We start from the raw sequence: 23,337 nt of genomic DNA on the forward strand, positions 1-23,337 counted from the left end.
TTGACTTGCTGGATTTCCTTTGTCAGCAGCTGTCTGAATGTTTTCTGCTGCACTTTTCAGTGACCTGCAGCTGTACCGAAATGATCCAGGATACGGTCCTGTTCCATTAAACATAATGCCAGTGACAAAGGGGCATTTCTTTCAAAGTGAGCCATTCTCAGTGGGTAGCAGTGGAGATTCCAGCCATAAAAAGCAAGAACTGCATTTTGCTTCACCAAGCAAGGGGAGCTGCCTGTGAAGCATATCTGAATGAAAGGGCTTGCAACCTGGCCAACTTGCTGAAAGGGATGAGCGGCAGAAATGAAAGGGCTGGTCTGCACATAGAGATGACACTGATTTAACTATGCAAGGGCAATTTCTGACCAGAACCAGCTTAAGAAAGGCCCTTACTAGCTCTGCGAAGCTGAGCCCCAGAATTGGTAAGAATTCCAGGTGGGTTTCATTGTAGCCAGGGTATACAGAAGATGGCTGGCTCAAAGACATCTGTGTTCAGAAGACTCAATATAGGAGTTTAGCCAGTTCAAACACTGTGTTTATAACGGGGCCAAGCAACTGATTCTTAAGGGGAGGTAAAGAAACAAAAACCTTAAGGCAAGTCTGGACAGAGATGAGAGCAATCAATGTTTTAAAACACTACAATATAGGGAAAATTGTTAGCATAAAGCTCTGCTTGAGAAGCTGTTTCAGTCCAAATACCGCATCTAACGTGTTGGAGGAAAAGAAAGAGACCATTTCTTCTTTGTCATCCTACGAACAGGACTGTTTAGGTTCCAGGATTTCTATTGCTAGCCTTGCCACACAAACATCACAGCCACATGCTAGCAGCTGTCACAAGCACCAGAAAATTAAAATAGATAAAACAAGAGGGAGAATAGCCAGTTTTAATGTCAACCTCCCAGCTGCATGCGGTCTGATAAGGAAGCTAGTAAGCTATCTATGGCAATGGACACCCATGTTTGGAGCCATTTCAAAAAGGGAACTTTCAGAAGGGCAGCACCTGTTATATTCTAGTCATTCAAATGTAGCAAAAGCTCTCTAGCTTCAACACTGCTTCACCCAGAGTTAAAAACTGGAGCAATTTTACTACATTTGCATCCTACCCAGCTTGTTATGTTGTTCTGTTACTGTGTGGACATTTGCTTCCCTTTTGAAAGTGCTCTAACTGTATGTGTGTCTATACCTTATGTGAACCTGGGGAAACATAGGCAAGATTATTTCTGTTCTTGGGAGTTTTTCCTGAACTGTTTCTTACTCTGCAATATAAAGTCATTCTGTTTGGGAATTTAATTCCCTAAAGGACATTAACTCTGCAACACAATAATGGTGTCTGTCAGGACAGAGAGCATGTGCCTCAGATTTTCTTTCAATCTAAATGATGAAAATGATCATTTGAGGTACAAGGATTAGCAATTTCAAAACAAGTAGGCAAGACTGATTTCTGTTCTTCCCAACACTTTTTTTTGTTTGTTTTTAAATCTTAGTTCCTCTTATTCCCTTTTTAGTGCAGAACTTTGTACCTTGCTCATGAAGCTTGCTTGATCTATTTGTAACCACATAATCAGACGCAGGATTGCTAATCCCAAGGGCGGATGAGATGGTCTTGAGGGTCACGAGCACTGCATTTCATTACACTGGGCAAGAAAGCGGCTACTGTAAAAGAAGTCATCTCAGGCAAAGTGTTTACTGGAGCGGATGCACAAGGTAGAGTTCAAAATTTCAGTCTACTGCCAAACAAATTCCCTCTTGCACTGCCTAAAAAGTACACTTATGACACCTCTAAAGAGGAGCTGATTAGTAAAGATATAGACACCAAGATAAACTTTTTTTTTTTAATTCTGCAAAGCAATATGCACATCTTACAAACACAAAAATTAATCTAGGAGAGAAATGTAATTTCCAAATCAGCTATTAACCATCATGCAACAAGACAAGTGAAATGTAAAAAGACAAAAAAAAAAAACAAACCAAAAAACAAAACACAAAACAAAACAAAAACCCTGAAAAAAATAGCCATCTTAACCCTACATCACCTGCAGAGAAGGGTAGAAAAACAAAAACCACAACAAAAAACAAAACCCCCCAAAAAACAAAACAAAACAAAACAAAAAATCAAGGCTCAGATTTTTCTATGTAATGCCAAAGAAAAATGCAACAGAAATGGCAGGTTTCTAACAAGAAAACACTTACAAATAGAATCAAAACTGATTCAAGTCATAGTTAAAAAGAAAAAGAAAACAAAACAAAACAAAGGAAAGATCAATATGATCCGAACAACCACTTTAATAAGAAGTTTTTACCCTTCTGTTTGGCTGCATTTAACTTTTGTACATTGTGCCTCAGTACAAGCCATTATTTCCAAGTATTACAGTCTTGGCTTGCTGGGTCTTCCTTCCCCCCTCCCCTCCCTTATACTGCAATACTTAGGTACCAAGAGGTAAGGTAAGGCTGAAAAAAAAGATACATACCCCCCTTAACACTCCTCCACTTGGATGGGTAGGTCACAGTCGGAGCTTTGATGTTTATCTCAATCCAGTTGTTGCTGGGTTTGACTGTAGGTAAGTTTTAAAGCAGGCAGTTTCTCTAATTACTGAATATAATCTCCATTAAAAACTTGGTTCCCCAAGGAGTCAAACTGTACTTTCAATCTGGTTATTTCTCTTTGGGGCTTTTAGGGTTTTCACTGCAGTTTGCCAAAATACATCTTGCTTTTAAACATGATAGCCAATGTGTGCTGTGGACGAGTTTGGTTCTTACAAGCACTGACCAACACACTTGCTTTCCTCTCCCCAACTCATCAGTTCTCAATCACTTCCGAGTGGATCTCAAAGATGAGGACAAAGCAAACAGCTAGGAATGCAAAAGTTAGGAGCAGTCTAAATGCTCTTCACTTTAGGCCTTCTAGCTACGTTTAAGTTTACTTCTTCGGTTTGGTAATGTTTGACTACTCAATAGCAGCGTAAGCTAAGAATGGAAGCCTTATTTATTGCCTGGACTCCAAACTAAATGGCTGTCTCTACAGATCAAATCTTATCATTTCTGGGGGGAAAAAAAATTGTGAAGTGACCAATACACCGTATAAGCAAATGAAACGGTGTAAAGGAACCATTTCCCTGAAGAAAAGTCAGATTATTTAAACTTGAAACATTTGGAAAATGCACACAAATTAGTACAGCTCTCCAAAATAGTAAGGACCTCTCTGTGATGGGCTACAGAACGCTCTAGTGCCCTTTTTGATGTGGGCTTATTGTTTCACATATCACACACCGCAGAGCTAAACCTAGCGAAGGAAAAAATAGATGCACTTGTTTACAAAGCTATAATGATGGTACCCGACAGGAAAGAGGAAAGATGGCATGGAGGGCTGTTAAGGCAACCAGTGAGATTTTAAAAGCAGTGGTGGAAGGTTCCATAGGAAAACCCCTGACTCGTGAGAATTAGAGAAGTTACTGGTGGATTGCTTGGAGAGAGACTGCAGAAGACAGCAATGGAAAATAAAGGTTCAGAATAAAAAGCACTCCAAGAAATAAGAACTACGTGGATTCCAGAATGGACACAGACCAGTGTTGAGTCTATGAGCAAGGTTTCCTTCAGCTTATTCACCACAGGATTAGCCCACTAATCGTCAGCTTTGCCTCACCTGACAGCATTATATAAAAACTGGACAAAGTGAATAAAACATTGTCATTTTCAGCTGCCCTCAAGAGATGGATGGATGGGAGGTCCCAAAATGAAGTATTACAATGGTCTTCAAGGTCTTGTGCATTTCTCTTCCCTTTCTTATTTATACTTGTCCCCAGTTGCATGGAGCCCTAACTGATTACTAAAATGCATTTTTTTTTAAACTTCACTTTCTAGAGACTGTCTAGAAAGCTACTGTGCAAAGAAGTTCCTGGTTCAGAGGCTGTGCAAAGGAAGCTAAGTGAAATGCTTTCCATACAACCCCTCTGCTAATCAATGCTCTAACATTCAACTGGGCATGTGAAAAATGAAACTGAGCATTTTTCAATATTAAAAAAAGAAAATGGGACTTGGCTCCATTTAAATTTCTTAGGATGGATAAAAGCACAAGTCTGTCCTACCTACTGTTGTATTAAAGTGTGAATATGCATTTCTTTTTCAAAAGATCTAAAACTGTGTATATCTTTCTTACAAGCCAGGCGCAAATGGATAAAAAGAAAAAAGGTAGAAGCCACACCTATACATTAAACATGTTGTCAATCAGTGGCTTTGGAAATGCAGTATTATATCAAAGGTGCATACTTGTTTCAAACACACTGTACATATCATTGGGCAAAAACAGAGATGATGGGAGGTTGGGTGGTTTTTTTTTTTTGTTTTTCTTTTTTGAGACATTTGCAAAGGCATCTTACCCTGCCCAGATGCAGCTAGACAAAAATATCTTGCTCTGACTATATGTAGCCATATCACTAAACATATCTACACAAACATTCGGCTATGTCCACAGGTAAAGATTGAAAGATTCTGGCCGCACTACAATGCGGAACAAGTGCATCATCTGACCTGTTCTGAATATACTTTTATAAATATGTACAAATCAATTACAGGCACTTGAAATGTCTTTGGTTGGAATAAACCAACATTGCAAGATAATGTATTCACAGAGTGTTAAGACCCATTCTGGGTTCAGCAGGCAATGATTATGGTTCTCAGTCATTTTCGGTAAAAGGAGACGATGGATTATGCTTCTGACAAAGCAACCTAAAAACAAAACAAAACAGCTGATTACACTCAAACAATCACAGCCAACAATATTTGTGCATTACTTATCTCCATGCAACTAGAATATCTGTCACTGCCATCCAGAGAACTATGCTATGTCCAAGTTGGAAAGACTATCAAAATAAGTCTACTGATATACTACAATTTGCAATTATCAAATCTCATACTGTTTTTGAGTCTCTTAAAGTAAAGGTTGCATATAACTATAACTTTCTGTGAGGCCTCTGGCAGACAACCAATTAAGGTATGATGGGATCTGATCTGCAATGCCAAGAACCTCTTACATGTGCATGACAGGGGGCACAACTATGCGATCAGGGATCAGATCCCAACTGCACCCTATTACCAGTGCAGGGAAAGGCAGGGATCATGACCCCAGGTTCTCCCTACACTGGCAATTAACAAGCTGGGTGCTGGCTGCACCTAGCTCAGAGCACCAGGTAGCTGGTCTAGCACCCCCAGCCTTGGGCGTGTTGTTCATCTGATCAGTGCTGGCCATACATTCAATTTATGGCACAAAGGGAGCCAGCCAGAAAAGTATTACACATTTTGTGACTTATTCTCTGTTTAACTGTACCATTAATTGCATCAGTGTGTGGCTCCGTTACAAACTAAGACATGATTGACTGGTTAATCATGTCTTAAGTGTAACATCTACCAAGGGCCTTACAAAGCTAAATGCAACTGTATCTAACGCTTTCAGCACAATGCACCTCTAATCTATAATAATTAAAACAGCCTTAGACCAGTAACAAAGTAGTAACATTAATTTCATTTGACATTGATTACACGCAAAAGAACTAGATCTCGTATAATGAAGATTTCCCATCCTCTTTAGATAAAAGTATTAGGACCATTCCAAGCTGTGCATTCAATGTTTTTATAAGCTCAAGTGAAAACACCACACAGTTTTGTACATACAGTGTATACGAGTTATACTTGAAAAGCCAAATCAGTACTGCATTTAGTGAACTTCAGCTAATATTGCACACTCATACAATAAAAGTCTTAAATTTAAGGAGCTACAAGCACTGGGCAAATACTGATCACCCTGTGGAAGTATTGCGCTACAGTGCTCCTTGAAGAAAAGGCAATAGGGGCACAAAGAGGTTAAGTGATTTCCTCAAGGTTTTAATGCGGTAGTGGGCAGAGGAGTCCCCTGTGCAGTCCGCATTAATCAGGGTATTTCATTTATGCTCTGGAAAGACTAAGACAGAAAGTTCCATGACCTCCAGGGTCTGGAAATGAATGCAAAGAACCAGGCAGGTTTTACAGCCTGTATCATGTTATGAGATGCTAGCATCTCCTTGAAAGAAGATCAAGTCAGCATGTCTGGAGTCATGCGCTGATAACATCAAGTCAGTACATATAAAAGGATGTTTTCTTTCTGCCCTGACAAGAGTCAATGTTGTGTGCATCATCATAGCCAGACTTACTTTTTCAGGGCAGAATTCTGTATTGCTTTGTCTTAGTTTGCTTGGTCTACCTTTAATAACTGCATAGCAGAACATTGTAATCACCATCACAAAGAGAAAATAACTGGTATGCATGAGATGCAAGTTTATTAGGGAGCGATCATCCTGCAAAGAGAAACAGAACAGTTTACTGATTCTGTACACAGAGAAGGTGTTTCACATTCAAGTGGCATCCGAGCAGATAAGTGGAGAATCCACCTCTCCAATCTAGCTTCTTTTCTCTATGCGTAGGATATTCTTCACATTGCCAAAGCACAGCTTAAAGTTTAAGGTAGGAAGCAGCCCCATGTTTCAGCACTTAAGATGACCCAAATTTTCAATTAGGGTTAAAATATTTGATGTAGATTAGCAATTACTTTAATGTAATTTTATTGTTCCTACAGCCGTGCACACCCTCCCGCTAGAAGCACCTTTAAAAACAGCCGGATTTGAAAACGCAGGCCTTAGCCAACGAGGCTGAGAGGTAAGTATGGGATACACAGAGGGTGCCATGAAACGTAGATGTCTCTGTCAGAGCTCTGGCCAAACAGTGCCACATCACTCACTAGCTTAGGATCTGAGGAACAGAGTACCTTATCTAATTAACGTGGTATCAGACATGCATTCGTGAGAGCACAAAAAAGCAGGTGGAACTTACATCTGGAACTATAACAGTTAGCTTGGGATTTAAAGCATGATAGACCTTTCCAATGGCTCCTTTGTAACACCAGAACGGGTTATAATCTTGTGCATATTTTGTATTCGAGTCCCTGGCTGTAGTAAAAATCTTGTACCAGAGTGTAGCATTGCTGTATGTTTCTGGGACACAATGTGGTGGCTGACTGGAAAACAAACAAAAACAGACAAATTGCTATTTTCTGTCTTGTATGGGTAACTTTCAACATGTGCTTAGACCCATTCTGCCTTTCAGCTGTGTTAATTGTTGCTTTGTTCAGAATCATTCATAATGTAACAGCAAAATATAACTGCTTAAGCAAAGACAAGTTCAGAGCTGGTATCAGCCTACATCTTTCACTGAGAACTGTTCCAGGCGTCAGCCAACCATGATTTATGTACTAGTTTTTAAACATATCAGTTTCCTTTTTTTATTTTGATACAGCTTGAAGGCAAACCCTACTTGAGTTCTTGTAATGTATGAATACTGCTGTCAGGGCATACCTTTTTTGGGAGATGATGAACCCTGGTACACATACAGAAGACCAAACCTGTCGCCACCAGGACCTGGGTGAAGCAACTCTTTAAGAACCCAACTCTCAATCTGCTTTTCATTTCTATTTTTTGTACACATGGATTTTATCACCACTGTTTATTGAATGAAGGTCTGTTACTTGCAGAATGGGTACAGTGCAGGCAGCTGCCGTGTAAGGTTCCTCACACTGCCTCCACCCCGCCTCTGAAAGTGCCTTTATGAGAGAAAACCTGTCACTCGCCGACATACGTTCGAGCCTTGTCTCCTCATCGCACGTCAAGAAAAGTGGACCTGTTAGGATACTTGTTTTTGCCATGTGACCATCCTTCTACTGGAGAAAACAGACCACATTCCCACCAGTCACCAGATAATAATCACAGTTTGGTCACTAGTAACCTGGGCTTTGAACCAACTAGCAATTTAGAGATGATGGTAATAAAACCTAGTTTTTACTATAGTGGTTTTCCCTAATAGATATAAAAGGATCTAATACCCTTACCTACCCTGCTGGATACATAGCTGTACTCATTGTTCCATCTTAAAAAAAGATTTTAATAAATGTATCTTATATTTCCATTCTTTATCTATTTTAATTCTCACTGAGGCCTGAAGATCTTACAGCCTCCAGTGTGCTGTAACCATCAGGTCCTACTGAATCCAGGTAGAGTCATCTCCAAGAAGTCTTAACTATTGCAGTATTTCTACACCCCTTAGAAAGCACCAGTTCTCAGTTTTCACTAGTTTTTTGATTACAGAAAAATAAGAGAGTTTTTCTACTGCAAACAACTCAGAAAGACCAAGACAGGTCAGAATGTTTTTGACGCTATAGATTCCCATTTGAAACCTCTTGTGAATCATGTCTGCACACACCTGACAGTGTACCATTGTGTGGTACCCTTGAGAGGATCTCAGGGTGCACAGCATCCTGGCTGAGAATCAAAGGATTAGTATCTCTAGGAGCATTTAAGCACTGGATCAGATTGCCTAGAGAGGGGTAGAATCTCCATCACGGGACGTTTTTGAGAGCAGGTTAAACAAACACTAGCCTGGAACAGCTTAGGCAGGGATAATTCTGCCTTGAGCAGTGGGTTGACCTCCTGAGGTCCCTGCCAGCCCTGTTTTCCTGTGATCCTAGCAAAGGAAAATGGATCACCTTACATTCACAGTCAACGTTGGTACTCATGGGCACACTCAAGAAAAGCATCCAAGTCATTAAACAGAAGCTGCTTATGTACTGCTAAGAACAACAGTTTAGAGATTCACTTACACTGTGACAGGAAACACATTGCTGGCTGCTGTGACAGTCATACAGGTTGTGAATACCACCTGCTCACAGTGCCCATGGAGAACACAGTCGTCTGAATTCCAAGCAGCAGGCAGGGTGAATGTAATGTTTATCTCCTCGTGGGATTCTCTGCCTTTTAGAATAAGAAAAGTGGTTTTTGTGCTGACAATGGTAACAGTGGCAAGTACGAGGATGAGGAGGGCACGCAGCTGGGCCCAAACCCAGCCCTGTGGTGGCATTTTGGGGCCATCATTCAGAGGGAGCAGGAGTAAATTGAAAACAGCTCCCATTTCTGCTGAACACCCTCCCCCCCCAGCAACCACACCCTTACTCAACACAATTACACCTGCATCTGGTATTACCACAGTCATATCTTTAAGGCTTTGATTTTGGAAAGTTCCTTCCTACAAATACCACAACGTTAGCCGTTTTCATCCCCAAACCTGGACTTATCACCTGCTTTTCCTAGAGTTTCATTTTTAGTTTGAAGAATTCCATCCAAGACATATAACCATCCAAAGACAAGTGCCTTCACGTGCTCAGCAATGCCAGCTGGCAGAGCCCAGAGATCACCACTGGGGTCTCTAAGAGGTGATACAGTTTGGTTCACAGGGATGAATCTGTAACTAACACACAGTTTAAATTCAGGTGGCCTGAATCAAAACTGTATTATGTAGTTTGGGAAAGAGTTAAAGAGAGATACTTACCACCAGCAATAAAGATTTTCAGCTGCAGCATGTTTGCTACAGGATCTCTTAGATACAAACATCTTAATTTCACAACACCATTATAAAACCCCATTAAGTACCTGCAGGGGCTGACCATAAGGAGGTTTTTACCACATTTACCATTTCTAGTAAATCCCTACAAATGGATCTGTCCAATTGGCCTCACTGGAAAAGTTTAATTATTACTTGCTGCTTTTCAATTGCTCAACATCAGTCCCTAGGAAGTTCATGTTATATTTTGTTTAAAGCACAAACACAACCTTTCTAGTTTGTGTACAGCTGGATCTATAACACAGAAGGCACTAAATCTGACTGGGGAGCGATCCCCAGTGCTTTAGTGTATACCAGAGTAGGGACTGCTAAGGGAGCATGTAGCAGCTTCTTTCAGAGAATTCTGCCGTTTTAAAAAGTCTCTCCAGTAAATATTTTTGCAAAGCATCATCTTGTTAATCAGCAGGCTTACATGACCCCTACCATTCTGAACCTAGGGGAAAATAAAACAAATTTATCAAAATCAACCATGTAGGATCTCCTACTATATGACGACAGCATTGGCAAGGCACATAAATTCTAGGAAAAAGATCCATCTCTTCATAAACAATTGGATGAATATTATACTGTTTTCCAGCATTTCTAATTTTATAAACACAGTTCAAATATTTACATTTTGCATACCTGAAAGTCCAATTTGGTGCCCAAAAATTGTGGAACTTAAATGTGTGACATTACGGGAGTACCCGCCAAATGGTTTGAGTGGGTCCAGTGTCAGAGTGATTGTAACAGAGATGTTTATTGGGCCAGAGTCCTCAAGAGTCTGTGGTGACTGTGTAGATGATCTGGCTTGTCCACTAGTCACTGTACTTTCTGGAGTCGTAGTGTCGTTGATGAGATGCTTTAAGGTTTCATTTTCTGATATACAGAAGTCCAAATCATTAAACCTCAGGAGGAAAGTATTCCAGTCCTTAAAGAAACAAGATTTATATTAGATTAGCGAGGCTAGCAAGAGTTTTAAATCTACACATCACTGAAATACAAATTCAATCCAGCCCCGACATCAGTGAATAGAAACATGGTCATTGAAATCTCAACAAGACATACCTAGCATTATTTATTAAAATCAAAAGCTCATTCTGATTCCCATCACACTCCAACTAACTGACTCTCTATAGAAAGAGACATACCTAGCTTTATTTGTTAAATCAAAAGCAATTCTGATTCCTATCACACTCCAACTGACTGACACTCTATTTTCAAAGCTGTAGGAAGCCCAGTATAACTATTGTACATATGTTGGTATATTCAACACTGACTTATTCTACCCAAGAACTATTCTGTTCCACAGAGGACACAAGGAATTGCCATTTAAGCCTCCCTCATGTTCATAATCCCAATTGTGGAAGAATTTTCTAAGTTAACTTGCACCAAAAACAAGAGAAGCTCCATGAACAAACTGTTTGTCAGAACATAATAAAAAAAAGATAAACTCCATTACTAGAATTAATGTAGCCTCCTAATGGCCACTATCTATCTTGCCCTCTCCTTATCAAATTAATTAAAAATGAAGACTATTCTTTATAAAAAAGGAAGCACACACTTACAGGCTGGAGATAAACAAAACAGTGATGTAAACGGAGATATTCTAGGTATTTACTTTCAGAAAAACAGGTTAATTCAGTTTGTTAAGGCAGCGTATGCCAACACTAAACCCAAGAGTTGTGTATGTTGCACACACAGGCTGTTCATACTATACCTCTGTCATCTCCGGAGACTTGATCTCTTTGATTTTAAAGAAGTAACCCAGTGTCAGAAAAGCTATTGCCATGGCGCTTACGCTGATCATGAAGACCACAAGAGGAGGTCGACTACTGATATAAACCTTCAGGTTCTCCAAAGGGTTTATGCAGAACATTATTCTGATTAGATCCGCCTGAAAGTAAAGAAGAGTAAAACCAAGTGACATGGAGAAGAAGCATCTTTTAGTGTCACCCAATTAACAGAAAAATGCAGTCACACTCACTGAAATAAGGCCCAGTTAAACAGCCATAAAGTATGATCTGTGTTGGACTGTTCTGCTTGGAAAACATAAAAATAAGTCTTAAAAAAAAAGAGGAGAGAGAAAGCATAGCTTTAAGTGCCACACTCCCAACCAATACAACTTCTAGCCAAAAAAAGGAACTGAAAGAACAACACCACCACTTGCAACAGAATCAGTACTTCTAACACAAGCTTTCTATCACTGCCAGCTAACGGGAACCTGTTGTTCATATAGCTCGTTTCATTTGCTTTCTTTCCCCCCTCCTGTTAGGAGAAGGCCTGTGCAACTACTTTTGGATCCCATTCACATGTACTTGAATTAGTAAAATTACTACAGAAATATGATTTTAAGGAAGCCTGCAGAGCAGGGTCTGCAAACTCCCAGGTGAACCCCTGCACTTCCACGCTGGAGGCCAACATCTTAAAAAAAAATCATTAAACACCTGTCTGTGACGTGTGAAACCGATGATGGCACTGTGCAGTGACACCAAACAAATAGCATTTTAGAAGTGACACTGTACTCTGAAAAGTGACAAGGTGAAATGCCTCATGAAGGCATGAAATACTTGCATCTTGGTTAAGTGCACCCCAAATCTGATGAGTGCATAAAGAAGATAGATAGGATTTTTCTAACTATAAGGCCTGTAAACTTGGATCTGAGTTGGGATGGAGCATTTCAGGCTCACACATCAAAGATTTTGTAAATGAAACCCCTAGCAATCCTATTACTGAGCGAGCAAGAAGAGAATCCAACTGGCTCCTTTCTGTTGATCCTGCAGAACCAACAGAAATATAAACTTACTCGAGTCGGTAAATAAAGATGGGACTTACACAGAGCATGGCTATTGAGTAAGAACTTTTTGGACTGGAGCTGCCATTTAATCCTATTGAGTCCTCATTTCTTTTGAATGGTCTAATCTTTCCAGCATGCCAGTGACGGGAACAAAGTTCTTTTGGAGTTCACTCATCTCCACCCACAAAGAAAACAAACAGCCAAGTGTTAAAGTGCAGCTCTGAGGCATCCACTCCAGAAGCTGCACAAGCGGGGAACGGAAAGCAAATAAAGAGAAACGGGCTTGCTTGATCTGTAGTCCCGTGAAAAGGTCTTTAATCTCTGCAGCATCCAGAAGGACAGGACAGTTGTGCTGTATATGCAAGCTCTGAAAGACACAGAAAAGTTGCTAGACAAGCAGCTCACGAACATGGCACTGGTAAGGTTAATCCCCAGCTCTCAGAGGCTGAACTGAGACAATTCCTTGATCAGTCTCATGAAGTCGGGGATTCTGCTCTCTGCACGTGTACACCTTACGGTTTCTCATTATAAGCACTTAATCGATGCGACCCATACACTGCAGGAGACCTGCAGCCCCTCTTTTTCCTCCCACATATTCCTAATATTTTACTGACAAGGAAGTTTCAGTCCCTCTCTTCTAGGAAGAAAAAAATTACATTGATTTAGGGGAGGGAAAGGTTAGTTCAGTAAGCAGAAGGTCGAATTCCTGTGGCTACAGCACAGCACAGCCTTACACATGCAGCTTCCCCTCCCCTACAACCTCCTTGTTAAAAAAAGGAGTTATTTCACAGCACAGAGCTCAATCTCGCTCCAGTGATTTCCAAGCACTTACCAAAGACTAGGAACACCAGGCACTGTGTCAGCATGAATCGCTGACAGCACTACAAGCATCCAACTCTAAAAATACTTAAGAGCATGGGAGTGTGGGATAGCAAAGGGCTGGAGAAAAGCAAGTGGGAAAAGAAGGTTAAGTGGAGAGATATTAAAACACATCCCACCAGAGTGCACACCTCTAGCCAGACAAAGAAAAGCTTTGCTGCTAGCTTGGGAAGAGGCAGGCACAAGAGGAGAATTGCCTCAGGTAACACAATAAAGCAGCAATGGCCCTTACTTCTAAAGCTGTCTCCTATCTCGCTGTTGGCAGGATGTGATGCCACTTGAGCAAATTTCTGAAGTGTTCACCCTGCTTAAAAATCCTGAATGTTCAGTTTAGGAACAGCAGAGACACATCAACATGGAAGCAGATCAAACAGAAAACCCACAAGCCGAGCTGGTTCAGCGAGTGGTCCCTTCTGAATTTCCTTTTCGAAAAACTAACACAGATGCAAGGTTTATTACAGCATTTAATCAAAGCGGGATGTCGCCCAACAGCAAAGACAGCACTGCAGCTCCTAGTAAAATTAAGGGACTGCCAGCAATTTCATTAGAAGTCCTGTTCCCCAAGGGGTTTAACTCAGCCACAAAGACTGACGTGCTGAAAGCTACAATACAAAAAAAAAAAAGCATTAGGTCGATTCTTTATGTTACAGGAGCACCAGGTTTCAAGCACTTGTGGCTTAATAGTCCCATAAAACTGAACGGCTTTAAATGCAATCAGAAAGTGTTGCTGCCTGCAATTTGCAAAGGCTAACAGGGCCCTTTGAGCATCTGGAAGGGGGTGCGGGCCACACACATACACCTTAGGTTTTTAACATTGCTGGAACTCAATGCTCCAAGATTCCTTCCTACACAGATCAGTGTTGGAATAGGAACGTGCCTGCAAGACAGCACTCAAGTACAACTCCGTTTTAAAGAATATCTAAAACACTTCAGTCAGCCTCGCAGTAATATATTTGGAGGTGAGGGGGGCACCACCTTTGTGGGACTGCTGCTTTGTAGCACAAAACCTGTGGCCACTATTAGCACAGCAGGAGCTGGGCACGGACATGGCCTGCTCCACCTCTGTAGTTTATAGAGATTTCAGCAACGCTGATAGGATCTTTGAGCAGTCCAGGCAAGTCTGGCTGGGTTCTGGTACGGTCTGGTTGGAAGCTGCCATCGGTCCCCCATTTGGAGAGCAGTTCCAGTTCCTTTTTTATAACTGCTGCAGGCTCTCTGTGTGATTTTATGAGCTTCATTTAACTTTCCTGTACCTATTTTATATACAGTTACGCTGATGGACAGTCATTAAGAATGTTCTGAAAATATTTGCATAGTGCACTGACATCCTCACAGGAAGGGCAATGAACCATCACGTATCATTCTTTAATTATGCAAAGTATAGAAGAGACTTAAACACTGGCGCTGTGTGCAACCCTCAGCTTGTCCCCTCGACACCACCCCTTGCAAACACTTACCCCATTCTACAGCCCATGCTAATCTCAAGGCCAACAGAGTACGCTAAAAATAAAAAAAATCCAAAGGGCCTCGCTTTTGTCAGAAGTTCCAAGAAAAACAGCAATGTTATATCTGAGTTAAGGTTGAGGGCATGTGTCAGTAACTACAGGAAAAAAAACACACTGCTGGGAAGGCATAGCTCTCCCTGCACTAGACATTACAAGGCCAGGAGATATACAGCTAAGGTTACAGTTTTATAAAACTCCAACCAAAAACAAGTGAGATACTGGTAAGGGTAAAATCAGAATCTGAAGCAAATAGAGCATCAGTAACTATCTTGGAAGGCAAGAAGATGAGGAAACGGTCGTCTGTTCCCTGGCTGCAACGCGTTCTTGGCAGTGGTAGAACACCAAATATAGCAAGCTCAAAGGAGCACAGTTTTCAATCCTCATGAATAAATATATGAAAACAGTTATGAAGGTAGAACGCTTGAAATGAGTCTTCCAAGAGGACCTGGCAAATAAGGGGAACTTGATGTTTCCTCCAAAAACACAAAATGCTAATAAATAAATGTAAACGTTAATAAATTTCCACTTCTTGTCCTTAACATCCAAGCAGCTACATTCAGAACCCCAAACCAGCATATCACATAGACGTAGGTACCAAGATCAGAATGCCAAATCGCTAGGAAGAAAAGCAAAATATAAAATTTTAAACATGGAGGCCTGTCAAGGTGTTCTATAATTTTAAAATGATGTGTCCCACCAGTTATAAGCTTCTCCTAAAAAGCTAGAAGATGAAAAGCCACTTCTTTACAAGCATCATTTTCCTCCTTTGCTGTGCATAAGAACTATCAGTCTAGATATGAAAGATTAAGAAATTCTGGAATATTTGAAGGAGAAAATAGCTATGAGAGCGCTGTGGCCAGGTCAGTCCACTTCTGATCTCCCCGCTTGTCAGTGTCCCTTTACACCTTTACATCTGAACTACTCACTACCTCTAAAAAGCCTGTTACCATAGCCATACAGTGATGTTGAGGTTTACCAGGAAGTGCAGATTTCAAATACGTCCCACAGCTAATACTACAATGGCATTCAGGAAAGCGGTCACAGTTGCATGAAAATAATGTTGTGTGACAACTGAACTGCGACCCTCCTAACAAACCAGCCGTAAGTAACAACAACACAAAAGCACAGTGTTGATCTCAAAACCTTCACAATCAAAAACAGGAAACATTAGTAGATTGAAAAAAAACAAAAAACAAAAATCCCAACCCACTGGTCTAATAAATTAAGTGAGATTTTCTTTTCTTCAAGGCATGACTCAAGGGTAGAACATCAAAATTGCTAAAAATTAAACCTGCAAAAGATCAACAGCTAACACTGCCTGTTGTGATTCTTCCGAAGAATTTAGCAGCTTCTAAAGCATAAAACAGTCCCTCGAGGTTACAATCAAGACTGAATAAAAATATTTTTAACTGCTACCTAGAGGCAGATTGCTGAGCAAAATAAACTTGTTTTTCCCCCCAAATTTGAAATGGGATAGAAGGCCCTAGAGTCCCCAAAACTTTAACTTATAAAGACACAAACCAAAGAAAAGTAAAAGTCTCCAGACATGCACAGGCTTCCCTTTTATAAAATAATGGGCTTTTTATTAGTGGAGTCAGAATTTCAAACTTTTGAAATGGATTTCTTTCAGCGATAGAAGTAGCTTATTAAATCAACATTTTCTGTTCTAATGGGAATTTCACAACAACTTGCTACCACACTAAGAAATCTGGAATTGGGAAAAAGGACATGTTTCTACAATCTTTTCCATCCTTCTACCACTGATCTCTATGATGCAAAACTAAGAACTTCAGAATTTGCTTTAGGTTAACCTTGAGGAATCAAAATGCCCCTGAAAGGTGAAAATAAAAAGCCTACAACTTGTATCAGAAGCAGAGAGCAGAACTGCTTTCTACAGACATGCTCAGAGCCTGACCCCAAACCTCTGGATTTAACGTGCAGTGCAGAACTCTGATTTCCCAGCTTACCTCCCACTCCTGCCCTATGTGCCTCCAAAGTAAAGGTGAGATTAGGAATCAAGATTGCTTTAAAAAAAAAAAAAAAAAAAATGGATCTGCCTTCCTTAACAAAAAACCCCCAAAAAACGTGAATTCCCAATACCCAACTAAGATTCTTATATTACTACAACTTAATATAAGGCAAAATATAGATTCACCAGTTTACAGTGCACCTAAGCAATCAAAGATGATGTTCAGAAGTACATTTAATCCGAGGCCCTTCCAGATTCTTTTCATATCTCTTTGCTCTCATGAATCACAGCCTCTCTTGATTAAAATGAAAATTAGTACTTTGATCATGAATTTCCAAAATGATCCCCCATAGCTAATAAACTCACAACTAGCTTTCATACAGGTCCATTTAGGGTGTTCTGAATATAACCTTGTTAGGAATAATCACAGTTGCAAACCTGCTATCAAACCCATGAACACAGAATTCTATGGACTAAAAAAGGCACAGAAATAAGAGACCAGGTTAATGCAGGTTAGTTAAAGGAAGGTACATACGCAGCATTCGTCTCGATTCTCATACCTATAAAAAGTACAGAGAGAGGTAAAGTGACTTGTTCACGGCTACAATGAGGTTTAGGGTCAGACTAGAGATTAAAACAAGAGCATTAACATTCCTGAACCCTAGCTCAATGTTGCAACAACTAAAACACAGCTCTCTCTGAAGACCAGTGAGTTCAAATGGTTTTCAGAGATAATTAGGACAGAAATTTTAAAAACCAAGCAAACAAACTGAATTAAAAACAGAAAGGAGAGAGTGGTATGCCTCTAAGCAAGACAACCACACGTAAGGAAATTCCAAACATATAGCATCCTTCTCCAGCTACGATGTGCCGGAGTCCAACATCTTGCACTTAACACAATCCACGATCACCTGAGAACTGCAGTCAGTAGAGTATCATATGATGTAAAAAAAATCTTCCTAAAATTAGAGACTGAAGTAACATTTGTGCAAAAACTTTGATAAGTGCAAAGAAGTTCTTGCTATTAAAATGACTTGAAAGAAATCAGTGCATTTGAAGATTTAGGAAAAGGGGGTAGGGAGGGGAAGTTATGAACCAAGGGAAATGAAAGTGCCTGAGGAAACCTTCCCAGAGTAACTCAGTGGACACAAGCTTCTGAGTTTAACAGGGAATAAATATGGTTTAAAAACACCCAGCTGTACAAATCTATCAATCGATAGACAGATGGACAGATACACACATGCTTGAAAATCTGGAAATCCTCTCCCAGCACAGTTTTAAGTTGTTGCAGTTTCTGCACTATGACTAACAAAAAAAAAAGGCAAGTCTGCATGAAGGACTGACTTTTATGCCTCTAATGCTGTTGCTTACAACAACCCTGTGTTAAAAGTTGCTTGGTTAAATACCAATTCCCTTCAGCAGGAAATGTCATGATACTGCAGCAGGATAATTTTACGGTGTTTAAAAAAAAATGTTTTGCCTGATTGTTCATTATCAGGACAGTATAGAAATGAGAAGCCAAAGAACAAATGAGTTTAAAAAAAAATGGAGCCAGTGTTATACAACCTGTGCATTTCCTACCAAGAAACAGACATTTTTCGGACCATATGCTGAGAACTGTGCAAATTCCACATGCCTTAAATTTTTGGGAAAGCTTCCTAAAAAGCATTGAAAAAAAGAAGATGGGGGAAAAAAAAAAAAAAAAAGCATTTCAAACAGCTCAGTAACCAAAAGCCTTTTAAAATGACTGGTTTAAGAAGGTTCAGGTTGCAAATACTGATTTCATTAAAGGCTACACATTAAAAAGTACGTGGCCTCAAATCAGCAGAAACAAATGTTAGCAGAAGGCTCCTCTCCTGTAGGCTTTTAGTTTTCTAATGGGAACTTCTGCGAGACCGAGAGACCCGAGCACAACTCGAATCACAACGGACACTGACTGACAGACCGAAGAAACGGCAGCTTTACCCGACGTGACGGAAACAACACCGAAACCGGCTGGACGGCGCAGCCCACAACCCCAAAACAGACCGAGATGAGCGGCTCAGCAACTGAAACTCAAAGTTAAGGATGACAGCCTACAAGACGTACAAAAAACCCCAATCTTGGTTCCAAAACGATACCTTTTATTAGACCGGCTGGGAAAATCGCAAGAAAACCATGCTTTTCTGCAAGATGTCGGGATCGAAGTCCCTTCGCCAGGCTCTGGGAAAGGAAGAGATGGTCAGGATGGGGAAAAGTCCCCGTACGTAGAAAAATAAACGTCGTTCTTGCACCAAGGGAGCCGAAGATGCAAGGCTGTCGGTCTCCGTTTGGGTCCACGAGAGCGTCCCCACAGCTTGCAGAAAAGGACAATTTCCTTGCAATTTCCCAGTCGGTTTCATTTGGGAACCAAGAGTTCTCGTTTTTTTGCGCATCTTCTCGTCTCGACCGAGCGCCCCTGAAAATAACGTTGTGCGACACCCGAAATGCGACTCTCCTAACAAACCATCCCCAAGTCACGACGACGCAAAAGCACAGTGTCCCGCGGGGCTCGGCCGAAGACGGAGGCAACCGCTGCCGTTTCGAGCGGTCCGACCTCAAGCCCCGCACGCCGCCGAGCAACGACTACCCAGGCGGGCGTGCGGGAGCCCAGGGCTGCGCGAGCTCTCCGGACCCCGACGTCCCGCTCGCCGCTCGAGGCCCACCCTTTGCAAAACGCAACCCACCGGCTCTCGCAAGGACCAGGTGGGTAGGTAACTTCAGTCCCCGGCCCTCCTGAGTGCCGGCAAGCACGAGCCCCAATACCTTTTTAACCAGAAAAACCAAAACACGCCATTCCTGTTGGGAGCGATGCCACCCGCCCATTGCACACAGGCCCGGGGGGGGCATCCGGATGCTCCCACATCCACACCTGGCACCTGGCGGGGAAAGGGAGGGGCCCCAATAGAGGGAGCCGCTTCAGTGGCTTACCGGGCGCGGGCGCGGCCCGGCCGGGCTCAGAGGCGGCGGGGGGGCCGGGGCCGGCTCTGCACCATGCTCCCGCCCGGGGACCAGGCCGCTCGCAGCGCCGCCGCCTCAGCCGCGCCCGCCGCCGCCGCCGCTTCCGGGGACGCAGCCGTCACCTCTGACCCCGGCCCCGCGGACGGACGGACGGACGGCGGCGCGGGGGGGACAAGCTTCCCCGGCGGCCCGCAACGCGAACCCCGCCCCGGCCTCTGTGACATCACAGGCGGGGGCGCGGCCGCCGAGCGCTGCAGCAGGGCCGTCCCACGGGGCTTGGGGGGCGGGGCCGCAGCGCAGCGGGCTGGGGCCCCAAAATGTTGCAACTACTCTTGGGGGGGGGGGGGGGGGGGGTGCATTTGATGTGTTTAAAAGAGTATTAAAGAGAGCCGCAAGACAACTGTCGGGCATCACCATGAAGTCTCTTAATGACTCTTGCAGGGACTCAGCAACCTGGTGCAGGTGCCCCAAGGTGGGGCCTTGCCCGCTCCGGGCGTCTCCTGGGGGTCACGCAGCGCAGCTGGGAGCGGGGAAAAGGGGTCGTCTCCCACCTGGGGTGGACATCGTAGAGGACGCTGCGGCTGTCCTCGATTGATACGAAACTGGATGCCTTTATGTCCTCTATTTGTCTCTTGAAGAGGAAAAGATACTAGACTGGGACTTGGGATATGAAACCCAACGCCTTTATGTCCTCCATTTCCTCCTGAAGACAGGACGTAAAGGCACCGGGTTTCATATCAATAGAGGACAGAGTAGCAGAAAACCGGAATGACAGCCACCCTATTCGCACCTGACACAGAGGGTCTTGCCCAGCTTCGTGCCAGCACCACCGTTGGGCCAAGGAAAAAGATGGTCCTAAGAAACTCCTGCCTCCTGCCTGCACCATCACTCATGCTAAAGATAATGCACAGCCCCCCTCCTGCCATGCCTAAAGACCTCTCCTGCAACTGCCCAAGCGAGGAGAGGAGAGGCTGGCCTAACGCGGGCTGGGTTTGTATCACAATAAAGCCCTTGTGTTCCATTAGGTTTTGGATTAAATCCGGCTCTGGCGTAGGAGAGCGCAGCTTTCCAAAGTAAGCAGAGTCCTTGTGCCAAACCCGGACTTGGCTCATTTATTGCTGGAAGGGGAATGACACTCTAGGTAAAATCAATTGCATGAGGCTTGGTTTCAGAAACCTCAGGCGAGTTGCTGCGTGCAAGAGACAAAGCGAACAAAGTCGTCTTCTTGGAAAAACTTCGGCAACACTCAAGTTGTTATCGCACCCGCATCAGCCAAAGCAGAAACACGGCCCCTAGCATATTTTCCAGTCACCTGCAGGGTGTGTTGGCCAATTTGGTTAATTCACAAATTGTTGCTTCCTGCCTTCAAATCATTATGCTGTCAGAGGATTAATTTGTTTGGCAGGCTTCGCGCTTGGAGCTAGCCAACCTGAGAACAAAGCTCAAATCAGGCTAGACAACAACCTAATTTCTGTGCTGACCTCCAGGAAGTTTTGGGCTTTATTGTACCACTTTCTTTCAAAGTTAATTCTCTCCACCATAGCACTTCAGAAATGAAGTCCCTATGGCCAGCCACCAAGCGTGAGCAAAGAGAACGGTACCCCACCCCCCAGGCCAGCCTCCTTTGCTTCTCAGGAAGCACCTCCCTATGAAAACCTTCAGTCCCGTAGTATCCAAGTACCAGACGCATAGGCTAGGAATTTATCCCTGGACAGGTCGTGCCTTACATCTTCACCCCCACCCAGATGTAGCCGACGCTTGAATAACTACTTCTGTATCAAAGAGCAGTTCAAGCTTCTCCTTTATCAGCAACATTGAGGATCTCAGTCTAGACCAGCGCTTTTCAACCATTTTTCAATTGCCGACCCATAAAAAAATTTAAAATGGAGGTGCAGACCACTCTGAATCCTGTGTGGGTATTCACATACTTTTAATTGATCAGTCATCTTTGGCAGATGCCTTAGACGCAGTCTGCAGAACCCCCACAGGTCTGCGGACCACAGGCTGAAAACCACTGCTTTAGGCAGACTCTTGTTTTAATCATTCTATCAAACAGACCTTGTTCTGAGCAGGGTTAACACTGCTCAAAAACAGAAGCAGATGACAAACCTCTATTACAACGGGGCTCTCCGTGCTGCTCACACCTGTGTCCGCAAATTAACGTGCGCAAGAGTGCAAAAACCGTTCCTTCAAACCCACCTGAAAACTCTCCACAGCAGTTCAGTATTGTACTATGAGGTCACAGAATGGCCGTGTCATCTGACATCCCTAAACACAGTTGGTGCTAGTACACGCCAATGATTCAGTTGAGATTTTTATCCTTGCCGAGGTGGTCAGAAATCAGGCCAATACGTTGTCACAATACAGAGTGCATATATGCCTTGCTTTTTCTGGCCAATTAAGGAATAAAGCCGATTTTCCAACAAAGAACTCCTACAAGTTCCTATACCAGAAGGCCAGAAACAGCGAATGGGACAAGTAGAGGGTGCCAAAAGTAAAAAGAGGCCAAAAGAAATACATGTCATAAGGGTTTTAGAAAGTTTTCCTTCTAGATGGCTAATTTATTATGGAAGGGTCATGACTCAGCTCCATCTATTGAAGGAAGAGATCCCCATTTCCATTTCCTCTAATGACTAGCACCACGTTTGCATATTAGAATCTAGGGCCCCTTTCAGGTGGACCACCAACCTTCATCCGAGCTGTACAGCCATGAGGTAAGAACATATGCTAGAGGATTATTTGTGAACATAGACAATAGTTGGGCAGAATCACCGACCAACACATTTAAACAGCAAGATTCAGTTATCGTTAACACAGTGATTGGATGAAACCAGTGTTTTTTCCATAGCTTGACAAGTTCTAATTGTGAAATAGTTTCCCCGGTGTTAAAATGACTTTTCTGATTAATAGAGATTTTCTGATGTTAAAATGGTCAGAGAAAAACCTCTAACTACATGTTATTATTGCAACAGGGGGAAGAGGAGGACCCTGTTTTTCCTGCATTTCAGAAAATTATTTTGAGCTGATCTGAGAATAAAATATTTTCATTATCAAGTACTTGCTCCCGTTTATTACTCAAACTGTGGGCACTTGTTATTCCACCAGTAAAGTAATTCCTGCAATACCCAAACTGGGCCAATACTAAAATATATATATGTATATGCCGCCCCCCAGTTACTTTCTCTTCTGGATTTCCACTGTATCATGTCCCTTTCATGTCTGTCTCACTACTACCATTGGGACAGGAATCACTGTTATTATTTATCTGGAACACCGCAAAATGCACTTACTGGCACTTTATTTGCCAACTTAACTAGCTTACATTTACATTAGACAAACTTATTTTACTGTATGTCTGTAAGAAAGGAAACTAAGCATCCCAAGACATTTGCTTTTAAAGTTTGTTTACCCGTTATTAGGCATCCCCCTTTCCCAAGCACTGGACCAGACCCCAAATTTCCATAAGAGACTGGGATTGTACCAACAGTTCCAACACTAGTCTCAGGTACGGCTGTGGGTAAGTCATAACCTTTCCACCTGTTTTCCAGTTTGTAAAGTGGGAATGGTGCTAATTATCTAACTCATGGAAGATCTGAAGCTTAATGTCTCTGCAGGTACGTTGGTGATTTGATAACAAGAAAGCAAGCAAACGATAAAATAACTTAGCTATAAACAGACTGAAGAATAGCTATTTGCTATTTTTGAGTACTGCACACATGGTCTCTTTGTAAGAGCAAAAAATAGTTCAGATAGTGAAACTA

At 42.3% G+C, this 23,337-nt stretch overlaps 1 protein-coding gene across 3 annotated transcripts; it reads right to left on the reverse strand.

The window, feature by feature from the left end:
- Positions 1–1,815: 1,815 nt before the first annotated feature.
- TMEM248 (transmembrane protein 248) lies at positions 1,816–19,697 on the reverse strand. Of its 3 annotated transcripts, none has more exons than XM_059717664.1 (8): positions 19,547–19,697; positions 12,283–12,419; positions 11,168–11,344; positions 10,093–10,378; positions 8,672–8,822; positions 6,853–7,036; positions 6,177–6,320; positions 1,816–4,719 (listed from the first exon to the last, which is right to left on the reverse strand). In XM_059717664.1, exons 2-8 carry the CDS (start codon positions 12,289–12,291, stop codon positions 4,699–4,701), a joined length of 972 nt encoding a protein of 323 aa, XP_059573647.1. In that variant the 5' UTR covers positions 12,292–12,419; positions 19,547–19,697; the 3' UTR covers positions 1,816–4,698. The 3 variants fall into 3 exon arrangements, with proteins under 3 accessions (XP_059573647.1, XP_019348896.1, XP_006274077.1); XM_019493351.2 differs by having other exon boundaries at positions 12,283–12,611; XM_006274015.4 differs by lacking the exon at positions 12,283–12,419.
- Positions 19,698–23,337: the final 3,640 nt, after the last annotated feature.

This window comes from Alligator mississippiensis, chromosome 14 (assembly GCF_030867095.1).
Source record: "Alligator mississippiensis isolate rAllMis1 chromosome 14, rAllMis1, whole genome shotgun sequence".
NCBI lineage: Eukaryota > Metazoa > Chordata > Crocodylia > Alligatoridae > Alligator > Alligator mississippiensis.

Bases quoted from the DNA above. Each gene is read 5' to 3' on its own strand.
- TMEM248 (XM_059717664.1), bottom strand. The intron at 6,321-6,852 runs GTAAGTTCCACC...TTCTCTTTGCAG, and splicing joins TAACTGTTATAGTTCCAGAT to GATGATCGCTCCCTAATAAA. The intron at 4,720-6,176 runs GTAAGTCTGGCT...TTTTGTTTTTAG, and splicing joins CAGAATTCTGCCCTGAAAAA to GTTGCTTTGTCAGAAGCATA.